Below are 17863 nucleotides of genomic sequence, written 5' to 3' on the forward strand. Positions count from 1 at the left end.
GAAAAAAAGAGAAAGTGTTCACAGAGTACTAATCACACATAAAATCAGATGTATTCTTGGGCTCATATATTTTTCATGTTTCAAACCAAGAACATCTGCTTTTGGGGAAGGCTGAAAAATTATAAAAACCTCCATTTCTCCCCTCACAGCTTAAAAGGAAGTAACTGGATTTTGATGACAATTTTCTCACTTTTGAGACAAGATATGGAAGAACAGATGAATGCAATGGGAGAATTTCACAGGTGGTTAAGAATGTGTAGGAAAAAGAAAAGCAGAATAAAAAAAGAATGTCACTGATAGAAATATGATCTGAATATATCTATTTCTGAGCTGCGTATCAGGCAGGTTAAGAAAACAAAGGTGGAAAACTGCTTTCTTCTGACACCGCTCTTTTGCTATCTTGCAGGCTTGTGCCAAGATGAAGTATACGTAACGAGCACTTTGCAAACTGCAGAGGACTGCATGTGTCTTTGAGGGGGCAGGCGGTGCTGGAGAGACGGCACAGGCTGTGACAGCACACGGTGCTGGAGGCGTCCCAGCTTGGGGGAAATCTGACCTGCAGTGAGGACTGAAGCAAACCTCTGGATCTCACTCTTCACCTGTGTAGATTGAGGCCAACAACCACGCTTCAAGGGAAGACCCAGATAATAAGGTCTCCAGGAGAGAAGCAGGAGCAAAGTGTTATGTTAAGGCAGCCAGGTCTTTTGGCACACAGCACAGGGGGAGCACATAGCACACTGCTTTCAATAGTTCCTTTAACGATTTTTTTTTTGCCCCAGTTATACTATACGCTCCTTGTGACTTTCTTGTCTCTATGTCCTCTCAGCACAGGGACAGGAATATCATACCCAGGGCTACTAGGTCCTGCCACCATGTGGTTTTATAGTTGTTGCTGGGAGATGATTTTAGTATTGGGTTGACCTCATGGCCTCATGCCATGTATGGTAGGTGAGTGCTCTACCACTGATACCTGGTCATCTTCTATTCGCTATGTCTGAGTCAGGGTCTAACTCTTTTGCCCAGGAGAAACTTGAACTGTCTCTGTGGGCCCTAACTGGGTCTGTATTTGTGACCCTTCTGCCTCAGTCTCCCCAGTAATTGGGATTATGGCCTGCACCACCAGGCTTAGCCATCTACTGATTTTTGATGGCCATGTCTGTTCTCCAGACCACTGTTATTTTCTTCTGACTGCTTCCCCAGGACTGCAGCCCCTGGGGCCCTGGCCAGAGCTCTGTGGTAGACACTGTGATGTACCTTCCTAACTGAGTCTTATTCCCTTGACCAACGAGGCTGCTACAAGTTGATAGTCGTCCCTGGAAACTGCAAAGTCCCCTCTTCAGCAAGGCTACACTCCATCTCTCCATCCATGGGTATAGCTTGCACCTAAGGAATGACTCACCCAAACTCAGAACACCTATGACTTCCCAGCACCAGACCCCCAAGTGATTTGCTGAAGTGGGTCATTAAAAATGCTTTCCTGCCCAGCAAAATTCTTCACAGACCTCAAAAGAACGGTACTCAACTTCATATGGAAAAGCAAAAAACCCAGGATAGCCAAAACAATCCTGTAGAATAAAAAAACTTCTGGAGGCATCACAATCCCTGACTTCAAACTCTACTACAGAGCTACAGTACTGAAAACAGCCTTGTACTGGCATGAAAACAGACAGGAGGACCAATGGAGCCGAATAGAAGACCCAGATATCAATCCACACACCTACGAACATCTGATTTTTGACAAAGAAGGAAAAAATATCAAATGGAAAAAAGAAAACATTTAACAAATGGTGCTGGCATAACTGGATATCAACATGTAGAAGAATGAAAACAGACCCATATCTATCACCATGCACAAAACTCAAGTCCAAATGGATCAAAGCTCTCAACATAAAGCCAGCCACACTGAACCTCATAGAAGAGAAAGTGGGAAGTACACTTTAATGCATTGGCACAGGGAACCACTTCCTAAATAGAACCCCAGCAGCACAGACACTGAGAGAAACAATTAATAAATGGGACCTCCTGAAACTGAGAAGCTTCTGTAAAGCAAAGGACATGGTCAACAAGACAAAACAACAGCCTACAGAATGGGAAAAGATCTTCACCAACCCCACATCAGACAGAGGTCTGATCTCCAAAATACACAAAGAACTGAAGAAATTGATCATTAAAAGAACAAATAATCCAATAAAAAATAGAATACAGACCTAAACAGAGAACTCTCAACAGAAGAATCTAAAATGGCTGAAAGACACTTAAGGAAATGCCCAACATCCTTAGTCATTAGAGAAATCAAATCAAAACAACTCTGAGATTCCATCTTATACCTGTAAGAATAGCCAAGATCAAAAACACTGATGACAACTTATGCTGGAGAGGTTGTGGGGAAAAGGGAACACTTCTGCATTGCTGGTGAGAATGCAAGCTGGTACAACCCCTTTGGATGTCAGTGTGGTGATTTCTCAGAAAATTAGGAAAGAACCTTTCTCAAGACCCAGCAATACCACTTTTGGGTATATATCCAAAAGATGCTCAATCGTGCCACAAGGACATGTGCTCAACTATGCTTATAGCAGCATTTTTTTGTCATAGCCAGAACCTGGAAACAACCTAAATGCCCCTTGACCGAAGAATGGATAAGGAAAATGTGGTACATTTACACAATGGAGTACTACACAGCAGAAAAATAATGACATCTTGAATTTTGCATGCGAATGGATGGAGCTAGAAAACATCATCTTGAGTGAGGTAACCCAGACCCAGAAAGACAGTTATCACATGTACTCACTCATAAGTGGTTTTTAAACATAAAGCAAAGAAAATCAGCCCACAAATCACAATCCCAGAGAACCTAGACCACAACGAGGACCCTAAGAGAGACATATGTGGATCTAATCTACATGGAAAGTAGAAAAATACATGATCTCCTGAGTAAATTGGGAGCACAGGAACCTTGGGAGAGGTTTGAAGGGAAGGGTAGAGGCAAGTAGGGGAGCATAGAAAAATGTAGAGCTCAATAAAAATCAATAAAATTTTAAAAAATTGCTTTCCTAGTTCACCTGTCCTCAAACCAATTCTGCTTTCCTTCTGCCTTCAGACAGCAAGTCCCAAAGACATCCCAATAATCTTCCTACACATAACATGTAATGGAGCCTTAAAAGCAGTCCCTAGACTGGATTTGGGGCCCATGTGAGCATTGGCTCTGAACCTGGGAAGTGTTCATTGCAAATGACCCCAGGAGTCGGACAGTTCCCAGAATGCAGTCACTGTCACAGACTTCATTTGCAGTTACACGTGTACCCTTGCCCCACCCTCCAAGTTTTCCTTCGGAAATGTCTTTGGAATCCAAAGGGCAGGAGACTTGGGTCGGCAAACAAATGAGTCCAGTGATGGGAGACAGGCTACGGCAGAGGTATGGCCAAGGCTGGGAGCCGAACTCAACCTGGGCACTTGGAAGAAGGCGTCCTAGGGGAGGAGCCATTTGAACTGAGTCTTGAAGGATGAGCAGAAGTTTGATAGGATGATAGGGACTTGTGAGAGACATTTCAGACAGGGAACAGCATACCAGGATGCACAAAAGTATCTAGGATTAGAGGGAATGGGGCAATAAAGTGTAGGACAATAGAGAAAAAATCATGCAAGGCCTCCTATAGCTTGGTACTCCAGAAATGTCCATGGAATGAATAGCACATTCCACTATGGGTCAAACTGCAGCCATTTTGTTTCTATTTCCACAAGTTTGAGGATCTATTTATTATTCACTTTGTCTTTTTCCTCTAAGTGTTTTTTTTTAAACTTAAAAAGTATTTATTTATTAATTATCTAATTTTTTGAGTCAGAATCTCTCTATGCAGCCCTGGCTGTACTGGAACCTGCTTTGTAGACCAGGCTGGCCTTGAACTCAAAGAGATCTATTTGCTCTGTCTCCTGAGTACTGGGATTAAAGTTGTGAGCCACCAGGCCGGGTTGAAAAAATTTTAATTTTTTTTCATTTTCACGCTTTTATGCCTTGCATGTGTATGTGTGTGTGTGTGTATACATATGTATGTGTGTGTGTGTGTGCGCGCACACACACACACACACATGGAAACTTGAGATTAGGAATCTATCTAACATGAAAACTAATCATCTTTGATCAATTTTTCACCTTATTTATTGAGACAGTGTCTCTCAATCAAACCCAGAGCTCATCAATATGGATAGTCTTGCCAACTACCTTGCTCTGAGGAACCACGCATGTCTCTGCCTTCTGAGGCTAGAATTATAGGTGGGCCACCACACTTCCAACATTTACATGGATTCGAGGATCTGAACTCTAGTCCTCATGTTGCATGACAATCACTTAGACTCTGAGCAATCTCTCCAGTCCTATGTGTATATATGCATACACATATATACTTATATATGTACAATATATATATTTAAATACATTTATATAAAGTTGGGTATGGCAGTACGCAAAATCCCAATACTCAGGAGGTAGAGGCAGGAGGATCAGGAATTCAAGTTCAGCCTTGTTTACATGGCAAGTTTGACGACAGCCTGGTATACATAAAACTGCCCCAGAAACAAACAGGGTAAGCAGAGTGGGGTGATACACACCTTTAATCTTAGCACTCAGGAGGTGGGGCAGGCAGATCTTTCTGAGCTTGACGTCAGCCTTCTCTACATAGCAAGTTCTAGGCCAACTAGAGTTACACAATGAGACCCTGTCTCAAAAAACTAAATAAATAAGTAAATAAGGTATTTTTTCTTGGAATCCCTCCCACGCTTAAAGATGCTTTATGTTTTTCCTTAGTAAATCTACATCTTCCCTGCTCAAAAAATTACAAACTAATAGTGATATATTTATATTGAAAGAAATGCTAAATGGCAACCTCCCAAAACAATGGCAACAACAAAGGATTGGAGATATATATCACTGATGGAGCGCAGGCACAGGCTAGGTCCTGGTTTGACCCCCAGCATCGCCCAAACAAACATGGAAGCGAGTAACATAAAAACAGAAAGCAAAGAAGTATCACTTGCCATAATTAGAAAGCAACTGTAAAAAGAAATGCAATTGAAACAGAGCACAGTAATTAAAATTCTGAGTAGATGCTGTCGCCTGTCCCTGTATTTGAGCCTGAGGCAGGTCTAGCTTTGTTAGAGCAGAAGATTAGCAAGCATTATAGAGGTCAAAGAATAGTACCACACTGAGACTTTCTCCTTAAGGTAATCAGCAAGTGGGAGAGAGAATCATTTTCTCACCATGTAATTCAGTGTTCTTTACAGCAGTACTGTGTACCATGAAAATCGCCTTGGAAGCCCCCACCCACCCCACCCCCACACACACTGCCCACTGCGAAAAGTTGGTAAACAAGAAAAAGGCCTGACCATGTGGTGTTGCTTTGCGGATTGGCTCTGGAGCAATCACTTGGCTCAGCAAAGCTTTCCAACCATACAGCAGTGGTGACCTTTATCCCAAGACCACTAAAAAGGCAGCAGGAGTAGGACTGGTCAGCGGACAGGACCCTGGGCATCCTAGACTCAGAGAACCAACCGGAAGTGCTTTTAGAGAATTCCCTCCATCCCACATTGCAGCTGTGGAAATTGGGACAAAATGCAGGATATTATTTGTCCCAGGCCACAGAAAGCATTAGTGTTAGAAGTAGGGAGGCAGAAATGGAAAAAAAAATGGGATAGAGCTTACTACTTTGTTAGTGGTCCGAGTAGCTATTATCAGCAAGGCAGATTAGAACAGTGGGAGAAAAGCCAGCCCCAGGGCCTGAGAGCAGAAAGCTGCCAGGCATGATGATGTCACACACCTGTAACTCCAGTGCTCCAGAAGCAGGGGCAGATCCAGAGGCAAGGGCAGGAGATCCTCGAGTTTGAGGTTAGTCTGATTCTGAGGTTAGTGAGATTCTTTCCCAACAAAACAAACAAACAAACAAACAAAAATAACTACAAATCAACAACAAGAAAACTCAAGTACCAGGCTCAACTCCTTGGCATGGGGCAGAAACTGAGGTGGGCCTGGGACAAGATGACTGGCAGTGTAGCAAGAGTAACCATAAGAGATGCTCCGAAGGCCAGGGCCAATTCAATAAGGGATCTGCTGGGTCTGGGTAAAGTAACTAGACTTTGGAGTTTGACAGTCCAGGGTTGATCCCTGTTGCCGTTTTCTCAATAGAAATGACTTTGAACAAGTCACTTAATTCCTTTTAGAGCAAGCCTCCTCGCTGGAGCGGAATGTGGCGAACGCCAGTACCTCGCTCACAGGATGGGACAGTCACATCAGGCGATCAGAAGAACGCAGTGCTTCTGGTCCCAAGTCCGCCACACCTTACTTAGCATCGCTCTCCTCCTTGTCTAGTGACTTGACCAGACCCCTGACAACACATTTTATTCTTTCCTGGCTCTGTTTCCCAGCCCAGCTCTAGCCAACACCTCCAGGCTATCTGTTCTAACCCGTGTTCACCAGCTGCCCCACTTACATTAGTTAGGGGGTCAATAAGAGTACCTGCAGCTAAGAAAGTCAAGGGGCACACTTTAGAAAGTAGGACAGGGACCTTCTTCACCTAGGGGCAGAGGGGATACTGGATGCTTGAGGATGGAGGGATGGGCATCTCACTGGAAGAGGAGGCTGCTCTGGCCTTCCAGGTTGCTGGCTAGGCTAGCAGAGAATAAAGACAAGCCTCGGGTCTCCTGTGGCGTTAGAAGGCAGAGCCTTCAGCAAGTCCCTCCATTAAAAGCTACAAGATGCAAGGTTAAATATAGCCCTTTCCAGTTGTCTAGGACATAGATTTATGAAATGTCAGAGCGGTATTAGAGTGAGAAATAATCTTATCTCTGTTCTGATTTTAGAGTAGAAAGGAGGCAGTAGAGAAGAAAAAAAGAAATGGGGACTTTCACCAGGGGGTGAGGGGAGGTGGCTGGAGGATTTGGAGCAGCAGGGTCTGTTTTTAAAAGACACCCTTGGCTTCAGAGTGGGAAAAGTGGTGGAGAGTGAAAGCGGGGAGCCCAGTGTGAGGGAGGGAAATGAGGGGGCTGCAAACAGAGGAGCAGCTGTGGAGGGAGGAGGAGGGAGGCAACCGCAGGGTGGGGCCGGGCCGACATCCCAGGTGACAGCTGCCCCTCCTTCTTCTCCTTCCGGCAGAAGAGGAAGGCCATGCCTGCTTCCCGTCAAGGGCTGCGGCTCTGACTGGGGAGAAGGCACTCCCTGAGAGGGTGCTGAAGTTTTCCTCCTCGAGGCTGCCTGATGCATCTATGCAGAGCCCGTTAGGAAACTCCTCCTGATCTAGAGGCCCAACTGGATCACATGAGACTTTACAGGGACCCCATCTAGTTACGTTCCACACCGCACACCCTCGCGACAACCCCTCAAAGACCTGAAGACGAAACACCATTTTCCTCTGATTTCTCCCCACGCCAGGCTGCAATCCATGGTCCCCACATGACTTCTTTTTGATTGCATCTCTCTGCTTTTCTAATCACTTTAGCTCATAAAGACTTTCCGAGCCCCAGAGGGCTGACTAGAGCCCCAGAGGCACCCCATGGACTTCTGTCCTGCTGGCTGCCTCCACCAAAACAGCAGCTTCCCAGATATTTCCAGTCACAGAACTGCCATGTTACATTCCCCATCATGACTGGTCCTCCTCGCAGAAGCCAGGCGAAGCTTCCAGTGTGACCCAGGACCCTGAGCTTATCTTGCTGCCAGGAGGTCTGACTTGAACTGATCTAGACAGCACTCATCTCAGAGAAGATGGCCAGTGATGAATACCCTTTACCTGCCTCTCCCAGAGACCATGCTTTGCAAAAACAAATCCAGCATTTTAGTGGATGTCCAAGAGGTAGGGTAAGTCCCCAAATTGAATGCAATTGAACTAACGCCTACATTACATTAACAACTACATTAAGTTGACTTAAGGAAAATAAAAGATATGCAAACATGTGCATGCATGTGCACGCAGGCGTGTACACACACACACACACATACACACACACACACACACACACGCACGCACGCACGCAATTCTTCGGTCACTTTTATAATCTCTTAAGATTCCAAGACGTTAGGGTTGGGATGTGATCTCATCCACCCTCTCCATATCCAGAAGCAGCTCATTTAATTTCTGCTGTGGAACATCCCTCCCAAGTGTCCCTCCCGCCGTCCCCTGCACATCTCTAAAACTAGAGATCTCTCTCCCTTCTGGGACAGTACAGGCTACCACCACAGCGTAATTCCTCCACCAAGAGCCCGCAATCCCTTCCCCTCTCCCCTCTCCAAGTTGGCCATCCACCCCTCCCCTCTTCCACAACGACTCACCTCCCCGGCTCCAGAAGAGGGTGAGAGACTCGCCTCTCTCCATCCCAGTGGTGTGGATACCCAAGGATCCACTCGCAGCCAATCGTCACACAACAAAGAAGGGTGTGCCAGGCTCACTCTGGGAGCAGAGAGCCCAAGGGCTCCACGTTGTTTCAAACCTGTCCCTAGATTCTTTGGTAGAGTACCCAGAGTCATGTCCTTCCCAGCACTGTGGCTGGGTCAGTTTGGCCCCATCAATCACATTGCCCAGCGAAGTTCCTGGGCAGTCTAGTCCAGGTAAAGCAATTCTGGATTCAAAAACAGGAGTTTCGCTTTTCTTTTTTTCTCACCCCTGGCTCTCCACCCACAAGCTCAATGGTTCTCTTCCCCCCAGGTCACAGTTGATGGGCAGTGAGGGGAGCTGTCTGTGAGTTAGGCTTATCTTTCTCTAGGTAAGGATCTCAGCTCTCAGCCAAAGGCTGAGAACCAGTCTCATGGAGGGCTGACCTCCTGCTCAGCGGTCGTCCTGCCGAGAGGGGAAATGAACAGGAACTGGCTGTCTGAGTCAGCGGCCTGGTCTATTGTCACTGTGCAGGCCCCTTCCTTCCCAGAGGAGAGACGTGCACAGAGATAGGCCCTGTTTTTTGCAGGTCTCTGGAGCGCACACACTTTCCCTCTTGGCCTGGAACAAGTCTATAAACTATAGCTGGGTGTAACTCAATTCAGTCTCTCCAACTCTTTGCAAGGACCTAAATCACGGCATCCTCACCACGGACAGAACTAGATGGTAGTCCCATGTAATAGGCAAAGAAAGGGAAGCTCAACAAGAGGCAGGGGCTCTCCGAAGGTACATGTGCCAGAGGGCAATGAGACTTGGAGCCCAAGCCTCTTTCTGCGGCATCAGGAGAAGACTGCTAACCTTCCTCTTGCTTCTCTTACCTCCGTCAGACAGTGGATCACAAATTCTAGCAAAGCCTGTTTCCCAGGGCACCAAGCATGAAGGAGTCGCTGGCTTTAGAGTACTGAACATACAACTTGTTTAGATTTGTTTCTCTGTGTTTAGAAGGACAAGGACACAGAAGCAAGGCGTGTGGGCCAGGAGCCAATTCCAAATGGACTCATTTGTTACCCAGCACTACATGGCTGGACTGGTGAAATGAGGATGGGCCAGGGACTGAGCCTGTGTCCGAGTAAACCATTTTCTAATCCAAACGGTGCATGGCTGGTTCTTGCCCACAGTGTGGGAGGAGACACCATGTGAACTGGGCTCTCATCTGTTCCTGATAGAGACACAGAGATGGGAATGCAGCTTGAGGGTTCCGGTGGTTGGGTGGCAATCACCTATATTAAGATTTTCAACTGCTTTTGCAAAAGCTCGGGAGCTTGTTGGGCTCTTACCTTCAGGACCAATTTCTGTAGCACAGTAGAAAAACCATTGGCAAAAAGACTAAGAGACTCCATTTAAGAAAGGCTAGTGCCCAGGCAGTGATGGGTGAACTCCACAAAGGTGGCTTTGTAGAGGCCACATTGCAGCAGATTAGGGAAGGGAAGGGAAGAGGACTGGGGATACCACTCGGGAAGTCTGGTTGTTGCTAGAGAGGAAAAAGCAACAGCCATAGGCGGAGAGACAAGCAAAGCTGCGGATGGTGTCAGATGCATGTCTGCATGGATTGAGGCGTGGCTGTGCTGTCTGCTGATCTACACTTTCCCCTGCTCCCTAAAGGCTGTGCTTTATATGAGACCAATAAGACCAAGCCTTCTCAAGGGTAGAGCCCAGTTAGTTTGTTTGAAATCTCCCTAGGTTGAGAACCATCACGCAACATCCCCACCCACACAGTGTCTTATTGTGTAACCTAAGCTTACTTCGAGCTCACAATCCCCCTTCTAAGTGTTGGGGTGACAAGCTGTGTCCCCATGTCCAGCTAGGGGAATTCTTGGGAGCTACTGAAATTCAGTGTTAAAGTGTGGCCACTGCAGAGGGGCAAAGCCGGGGTGCCCTCACACGGGCAGGTTTGTAGAGGGGCTAAGATGACAGAGTTTGGGAGCTCTGCCATTCAGGTTCAAATCTCGGCCTCTTTCTCTACTGCCTGTGTGCTCTTAGACAGGTCACCTAACCTCTCTAGGCCTCTATAGATTAGCTGCATAATGCATAGGTTTAAATCTATATACTCCCTTTGAGAGGTAATAAAAACACATATACTACGCAGGTGTAGTGTAGACTGAGCTAATATCTGCAAAATACTGTCTGGCTCAATGTGAGCTCTCCCAGTGCTGGCCTATGGCTCTTGGGGCTCCTCCTAGGGCCTTATCTCAGCTATACTCCAGGCCTCTTTCCAAGGGTCAAGAAGGCTTCCCTTTGAAAATGTTGTTGGCCTTGCTCTTGGCTCAGGGATCTCAGTGGCTGTGACCTTTGGCCTGCCTTCACAAGCCTCAGCTTGTCACCGTCCTCCCCAGCTGCAGCTACTTCTCACTTCAGGTCCGCCCCCCTCCCCCCGGGAAGTCAGATACATGGGAAGTTAGAAATCTCCAAGCCAGAGCTCAGAAGCAGGAACAGGGTCTCCAAAGTCCAAGGGTCTTCAGCAAGCATGACAGCAGCTCATATGTCGCCCTTGCTCACTCACAGGTGAGCCAAAGCACTCAAGGGAGCTGTTTTCTGAATGGCGGACATCGCTCACCTCCTGTGTGGCTGAGGCAGCAGTGTATCTTTTCTGAGACAAAGCTTTAAGGGCTGTAAATAGCACTGCTTACCCCTGTCCTAACCCCATAAGGAATTCCCAGAGGTGGTTCTGTTACCCTCCCCAATATCAGGAACAGGACTTTATCTAAGTAACAGTGAGCAAGGTACGCCTAGGACCCCACATCCCTCCAACTGCGTTTGTGGAGAATTGAGCACGAGACTAACTTCTGAAACAAGAAATTTGCTGTTGAGAGAAACGAAGGTTGCATCCAAAGCACATTTACTCCATAGGGACAACGATGGCACTCAGAAAGCTGCGGCAGCCCAAATCATTCAGAAACATTGCCCAAGGGTGACAAAGAGCTACCTGTCAACATGGAAGACCTCCTACCAGGGACTTCTTTATCAATTTATCATTGTTTTTCAGTGTGAGAACCTTGTCTAGTTTCTCCCATGTGGACTATGGTAACATGCCATAGCCATGTGCTCAAAGTGTCTGCACAATGGTCCTGAGAAAACTCTAGAGGTCAAAAGGACAACTCGAGCGCATCACAGGCAGCAGCAGGGAGGGAGCAGCTGAACTGTTGCCCCTAGTAATCTCTGTAGCCGAGTGACCTTGGCAATAGCACCTCAGTTCTGCGAGTCTTTAAAATGAAAGGTTGATGGAAGGTGAGTAGTTTCCAAACACACATCTCATTTTTATTAAAATATCTGGATTTCCCAGCTCTTCAATAAACACAATAAAATGAAATAAAATGCCTGGGTTCCAACGTGGCAAGAGACAAAATGTCTGCTTTTCCCGTGGAAGACACTTCAATGTTGACATGCAAAAATGTGATAATCATGGAGCTGGGGCTGAATGATGACGGATCGCCCAGCATGCACAGGCCCTGGCTTCCATCCCCAGCACCAAACATATTGTTTAAAGCTATGTATTAGCACAGCACTGTCTGTTGCAGCTCTGTTCACAACAGCTGAGTTACGGAACTAACCTAGGTGTCGAAACACAGGAGGGAAGAAAAACATGGCATATGGAGACAATGGAGTTGTTCAGCGAGAAAGAAGAACAAAGTGATGTCATTTGCTGGAAAAATGGATGCAACTAGAGATAATCACATTAAGCAAATTAAGCTAGTCTCAGAAAGACAAATATCCAGCTTTCTCTCATTTGTGGTTCCGACATTTTTTACAGTCACAGGAAATCAAGCACATCTATACTGAATGAAAGCAGAAGAAAAATTGTCTAGGGAATGAGGGATAAACTGGAAGGGAGAAAGGCCTGGAAAAGGAAGGGTAGGTGTGGAGAGGTACTTAACATATAATATATACCTACATGAAAATATAAAATAAATACCTAAGATGGACATGGCCACACACATACACTATGTCCACCCAAGACTTCTCTATTGAGCTCAGGTAACTCCTGGAGACCCTCCCTACCCTGGGAGTCTCAAGCAATAAGTGGCTCACATGCATTGCTTACTACACAGTAGGTGCTTCTCATGTAGCACCTTGTCTCGTCCTATGAAGGAGGCACGGACCAAGGAGGCTGTGGACACTCTGAGAACTAAGGTCACTTGCCTAAAGACATACAACCCAGAACTGGTCAAATCTGCCTGAGGATGTAACCAACTGAGGACGTCTTCGTTGTGCCCTTTACCAATTATTCAAACTTCTTTCCATAGAATTTAAGCATTTCAGGAAAGGAGAAAAAAGAACATAACATATTCCAGATTATTCCTCCTCCAAGACTAAAACTAGAAAACTTCACTTGCCCAATAAAACTTCAGTGGCACCCAGTGTTCACAGAAGACAAGGCATCCGCTATGTGAAGCCACTAGCAGCATGGGCCCAGAATGGCCTTGGGGGTCAATAGAAGGGCACAGTGGGAACCGGTACCCAAGTCCATTTTCTGAAGCTACACAAAGTGCTGAAGGGTGGCTACTGCTGAAAGAAGGCTTTATTTAACTCAAGTTTTGGAAGCTGAAAATACAAGCAAGATTAGGTGCTCTTACCTGTTTGGCCTTGGGGAAGCGCTTCTTTAGCTACATCACAGCAGGGCAAAAGGTGTCATGTGTGAGAAGGTTGGAGCACGTGTTGAGACAAGAAGTCTGAGGTCATAGGTCAGGCCTGCTCTTATAACCATTGCTCTTGTGGGATCTAACTAGGGTCTCAAGAGAATTGCCGTAGTCTCCAGTAAGGGCACACTCCTGGTGATGTCAGTACTCTCACCTCAGCATTGCCATACTGAAGATCAGGCTTCTGGCACATGGACCTTCAGGGGACACATTTAAAGCACATCCAAACCATAACAGTACCTAATACTTTTTTTTTGAGACAGGGGTTTTCTGTATAACAGCCTTGGCTGTCCTAGAACTCGTTTTGTAAGCCAAGCTGGCCTCAAACTCAGAGACCTGCCTGCTGGGATCAAAGGTGTGCTCCACCATTACCCGGTGTACCTAACACACAGTTTTTCTTAAAAAATAAAATGATATAAGGTTTTACACCAGCGGTTCTCAACCTTCCTAGTGCTGTGATCCTTCAGTACAGCTCCTCATGCTGTAGTGACCTCCAATCATGAAATTATTTTTCTTGTTACTTTGCAACTGCAATTTTGCTACTGTTATGAATCATAAAGTAAATATCTGTATTTTATGATGGTCTTAGGTGACCCTGTGAAAAAGTCATTCAACCCCAAAGGGGTCACGACCCACAGGTTGAGAACTGCTGCTTTACACTAGTTGGCATTTTATACCTCCTAGGATCCTTAAAACATCTTTGATTGTTTATTCTTGATCACATCTCTGTAAGGTGGTGACGTGTTATTCTGTTTTTCTTTTTCATTTACTGGTTTTCCAAGACAGGGTGTCTGTGTAAACCTGGCTGTCCTGGGACTTACTCTGTAGACCAGGCTGGCCTCAAACTCAGAGATCCGCCTGCCTCTGTCTCCTGCGTGCTGGAATTAAAGGCGTGTGCTACCAACACCCAGCTCAGCTGTGTTATTCTTATCCTCATAACATCAATAAAGAAACTGAGAATTATGAGGCCTGGAATAAACACCTTCGTCTAAAGATGCAACATAAGGATCTGAGTCCATTCAAACACGGGCTACCCCCACTCATTCCAGCACACTCTCTAGCTCCCAATGAAGAAGACACCTGATTTTGTATGACATCATTTAGGGCTTCTGCTGGGTCAGGAAGATAGGATGTGGTTTCTCAGGGTGAGAATGACTTGCCAGTGTAATTGCTCTGTGTGTTAATGGTGTATATTATTCTTTGCACAAACCACGTAACACTATTAATGGGCATCTAAGTGAAAGAGTCACCCACCCTGTACTTCACAATCAATCAAGTTTTCGTTTCTCCACCATCCTGTTCCCACCCTCGACTTCAGGCAAAGATGGTTTTGTATTGTGTATTTTTATGTTCCGTATTTTTTAATTTTTTATTCTTGAGATTATGATTATGGCATTCCTCCCTTCCCTTTCTCCCCTATGTTTTATATTTTATAAGCATTGTCCATGTTGTGCAATAGTTTTCTTAATCCACTCTCACACAGCTCCACCACATTTTGGTGAAGTCGGATGCTCTCACTTTAGTAATTTCCCTGGAATTGGACATTATGATGGCCGCTATGCTTTTGTTCATTTCTTTGCTTTACACCTTCTTTCACTTCCTTTCAGATGTGGATGTCGCAGTTTGATTATGACATGTCCCCCAGCAGGCTTATGTGGTTTGTTCTGTCCATAGTTAGCAGTGCTATTTAGTGAGGTGGAATTTTAGGATGTGTGGTGACTGGAAGGAGGGTTCTACCTGGTTCCCACCGGGTCCCTTCCCCACGCTCTGCATCCGGTCCCCATAGGTGGAGAACCTGCTCTCCACATGTTTCCATCATGACATCCATGCACTGAGCCCTTCAAACCTACGAATTAAAATAAGTCTCTCCTTTTTGAAGCTGTTTTCTTGGATGTTTTGGTCACAGATGTGCAAAATAACTAATGCAATTAGTACCACAATGGGCACTGACCTTTAGGGACCACACCTTTACTATAAGGCTATGTGTCAGTTACAGAAGGCAAGGAATGCTGGGAAATACATTTGTTCACTGACCTAAAATTTTAACCCTTTCCATGTGTTCCAATGGAATCATTAAGTCTGATTAGGAAATATGTCTTTAGGAAGAAGGCCCCCAGAGGAGGAGGTGCAATTAATTTGACTTCCTGCTAAGTCTCTGTCATTTAGCTTCCATTATGATAGCAAGGATGCTGTAAATTCAATAAATTTGTGAAGATGAAAGAGTCAGGTCAACTATAAAAATGCCTTGAAAATGCAATTGAATGATTCCTTCATTTCGTTTCAATACAGAAAAGAGAACAGGGTCACTGTTCCCACAGTATTTACCTGTGGGGAGGGGACACTGGAAGCCAGCATTGATACCAGGAGTCGTGGGACCTGAAGTCTCTCCGGACACCTGCTTTAGACTTAAGTCCAAGAATCTCACTTTCTTGATAGTTCGGGTATCCCTTGCTCTAGCTTCTGGACCCAACACAGAGCCTCATGAGTTCAATTATTGCAACAATACAAACGTGCTATCAAACAGACATATGGTGGGACTTCTACCAAGCTGGGCATTGCAGTCTTTGTTGCTATAGAGATTTGCTCATCCTACCAGAACGGAGCCATGGTCTCCTCTTTCCACAGCACCCAGTCTCCAGGGTTACTAACTCCTGTCACAGCTACAAAGATGCTGAGAGGCACATGGCATGCCATAATAGGTCCCGCTTAAAAGGCAGACAGACTTGAGCTCAAGTTTTTCTTCTACATCTTGTATCAGACCATGTTACAAGACCTTGTTATCAGACCACGGGACAGCCCTTGCCCTCTTGTTCTCATTTTTTCATCTGTAAAAAGGCGTCGCTAATCCATCCCTGGTAGTCGTTCGCAGGGTTAAGGAGTGGATGTAAAGTGTTGGCATGTAATACGTGTGTGATGAATACAAGGTCCCTCTCCCTTCTCGGCAAGGTACTAGTTCAAGTGAATGGCTCCCATGCGGCAAGCCATGCATATGCTAGGGAGTAACAATGCCACAAGCACACATTAACTACTGCGCCACAAACAGAATAACAGGGTGGTAGAGCCGCATCTGATCAAGAAGTCACAGGCTTGAAGGCTCGTGAGAAATCATTTCCAGATTGTGAAGCTGCCAGAGAAGCTTTCTCCCCTCCAAGCAGCCTACTATGTTCTATGGTCCTGCTGGGAGTCCACATGCTGCTACTGTCTCTCTGCATCCCGCCTCTCCTACTAGGCAAATGATTTTTTTCCCATCCAGTGGTACCAACTGCTGAGTTTAGTGGCTGCTCCTGTATTCTCTCAAACACGCAGGGGCCATTTCTGTCTCCAGCTTGAGAGCAACAGCCCACAGTGTTCCCCCCTCCTGCGATCATCACTCTTCCCCATTTGGAAAGCAGCTTCAACTTTCAAAACAGCTTTTCCAACCTAGCTCATACTCCATTCTCACAACTTCCTGCCAGGCCTTCTAAGAGCCCCCTCCAAGGATCCCTGACTGTTTAACAAAAGACGGAAGAAGCCAAGGCAAGTGACTTGCTTAAGATCATCCTGCAGGTTCATGGGCAAGAAAGCCAGGAGTCCTAGTCATGGGGCCCACTCTCATTCTCCCGGATGCGCAGTCTTTAAAATTTATTTAAGCCCGCGATGCCAACTCCAGCACTGGGAGCGGAACTCAGGGGTAGAGCTGCTTGCCTAGTCTGCCAAAGGCCCCTATGCTCAACACCCAGTACTGCATTAAGTAAGTGAATGAACAGCAAATGCAATGCCAAGTGTAGTGCTGCGCACCTGGAATTTCAGCACTGGGGAGGCTAAACCAGGAAGAGCAGGAGTTCACGATCACTCTTGGCTGCAAAAGGAGCTCCAAGTCAGCACAAACTACAAAGTAAGACTACATTTCAAAAATAAATAAGGATGCAAATAACAGTTCCACACTGGTAGAATTGTGGAAATGTATCGAGTGTATATAAAGGAAAGAGTGGCGAAGGAGGGATACTAGAGGAGGACCAACAGAAAGTCGCCACAAGATGATAGTGGTCGGAAGCTATGCTCCAAGCAGAGGAAAACACTTTCAGCAAGTCACAGAAATGGTGAATGGGTGCTTTTGGGAAAGAAGAAGCCATTCAATATGACTGCATCATCGAGTGTAGGGTGAGAAGTGACCGCAGGTGAGGTTGGGAAAACAGGCAGGTTTCAGGCATGGAGGTCACTAAAATGTGTCAAGGAACATACGCTTTACCTCAGAAACTGTTTTCCCCTCAAAGTTCAAGCATTATTTTTTCAGTTTCTCAACTTTAGCCTTTTCCACACAGCAAGAATTCTATTAATCATTTTATCCAGAGACTCACTTTACAAGTGCTTAACCTTACCCTAATAAAAACTATGAGAAACCAGAGTTTGATATACTAGGTAGACTTTTCTAATATGTGTTACAATACCTACAGAACTGAAAGGTAAGAGCTTTCTTCCCCAGCATCTACGATACTCCTCAGGCCACTTGGGATCTACCTCCACAGCAGGGAGACAGTCTTGATGCTCCCACTCCGAAGTTAGCAAGGTTTGGACCCACCACAAGATAGTACTATGGTGGCTATTAGGTTAACTAGGAGAAGGTCAGAGGCAAAGGCCAGGAGTCAGTTCTAGAACAGGCAAGAGTGGACACTGGCAGTGCACAAGAGGAACAGGGGCTATGTCTCAGAGGAAGGCTTAGCAACAAATAATTGTCGGGTAGAGGTTTGGGTGGATGTGCAAATAAAATGGTGAGACCAGTAAAAATAGAGCAATGGATAACTCCTAGGTTCTTAGTTTGGTTTCCTAGAAGGATGCTGATGC

At 45.8% G+C, this 17863-nt stretch overlaps 1 protein-coding gene across 3 annotated transcripts in view; it reads right to left on the minus strand.

Annotated features, from left to right (window-relative positions):
- Nhsl2 (NHS like 2) overlaps nt 1-17863 on the minus strand; it is a 256229-nt gene that overhangs the window by 69441 nt on the left and 168925 nt on the right. The window contains exon 1 of one of the 3 annotated variants that reach the window (XM_048417749.3): nt 8309-8813. The exons of the other annotated variants lie outside the window; for them this stretch is intronic. Within the exon in view, the coding sequence (XP_048273706.3) occupies nt 8309-8351 (43 nt within the window). The 5' untranslated portion in view covers nt 8352-8813. Of the gene's footprint in view, nt 1-8308; nt 8814-17863 lie in introns of those variants that run through there. 3 annotated transcript variants of the gene reach the window in all.

This window comes from Myodes glareolus, chromosome X, assembly GCF_982192425.1.
Source record: "Myodes glareolus chromosome X, mMyoGla1.1, whole genome shotgun sequence".
NCBI lineage: Eukaryota > Metazoa > Chordata > Mammalia > Rodentia > Cricetidae > Myodes > Myodes glareolus.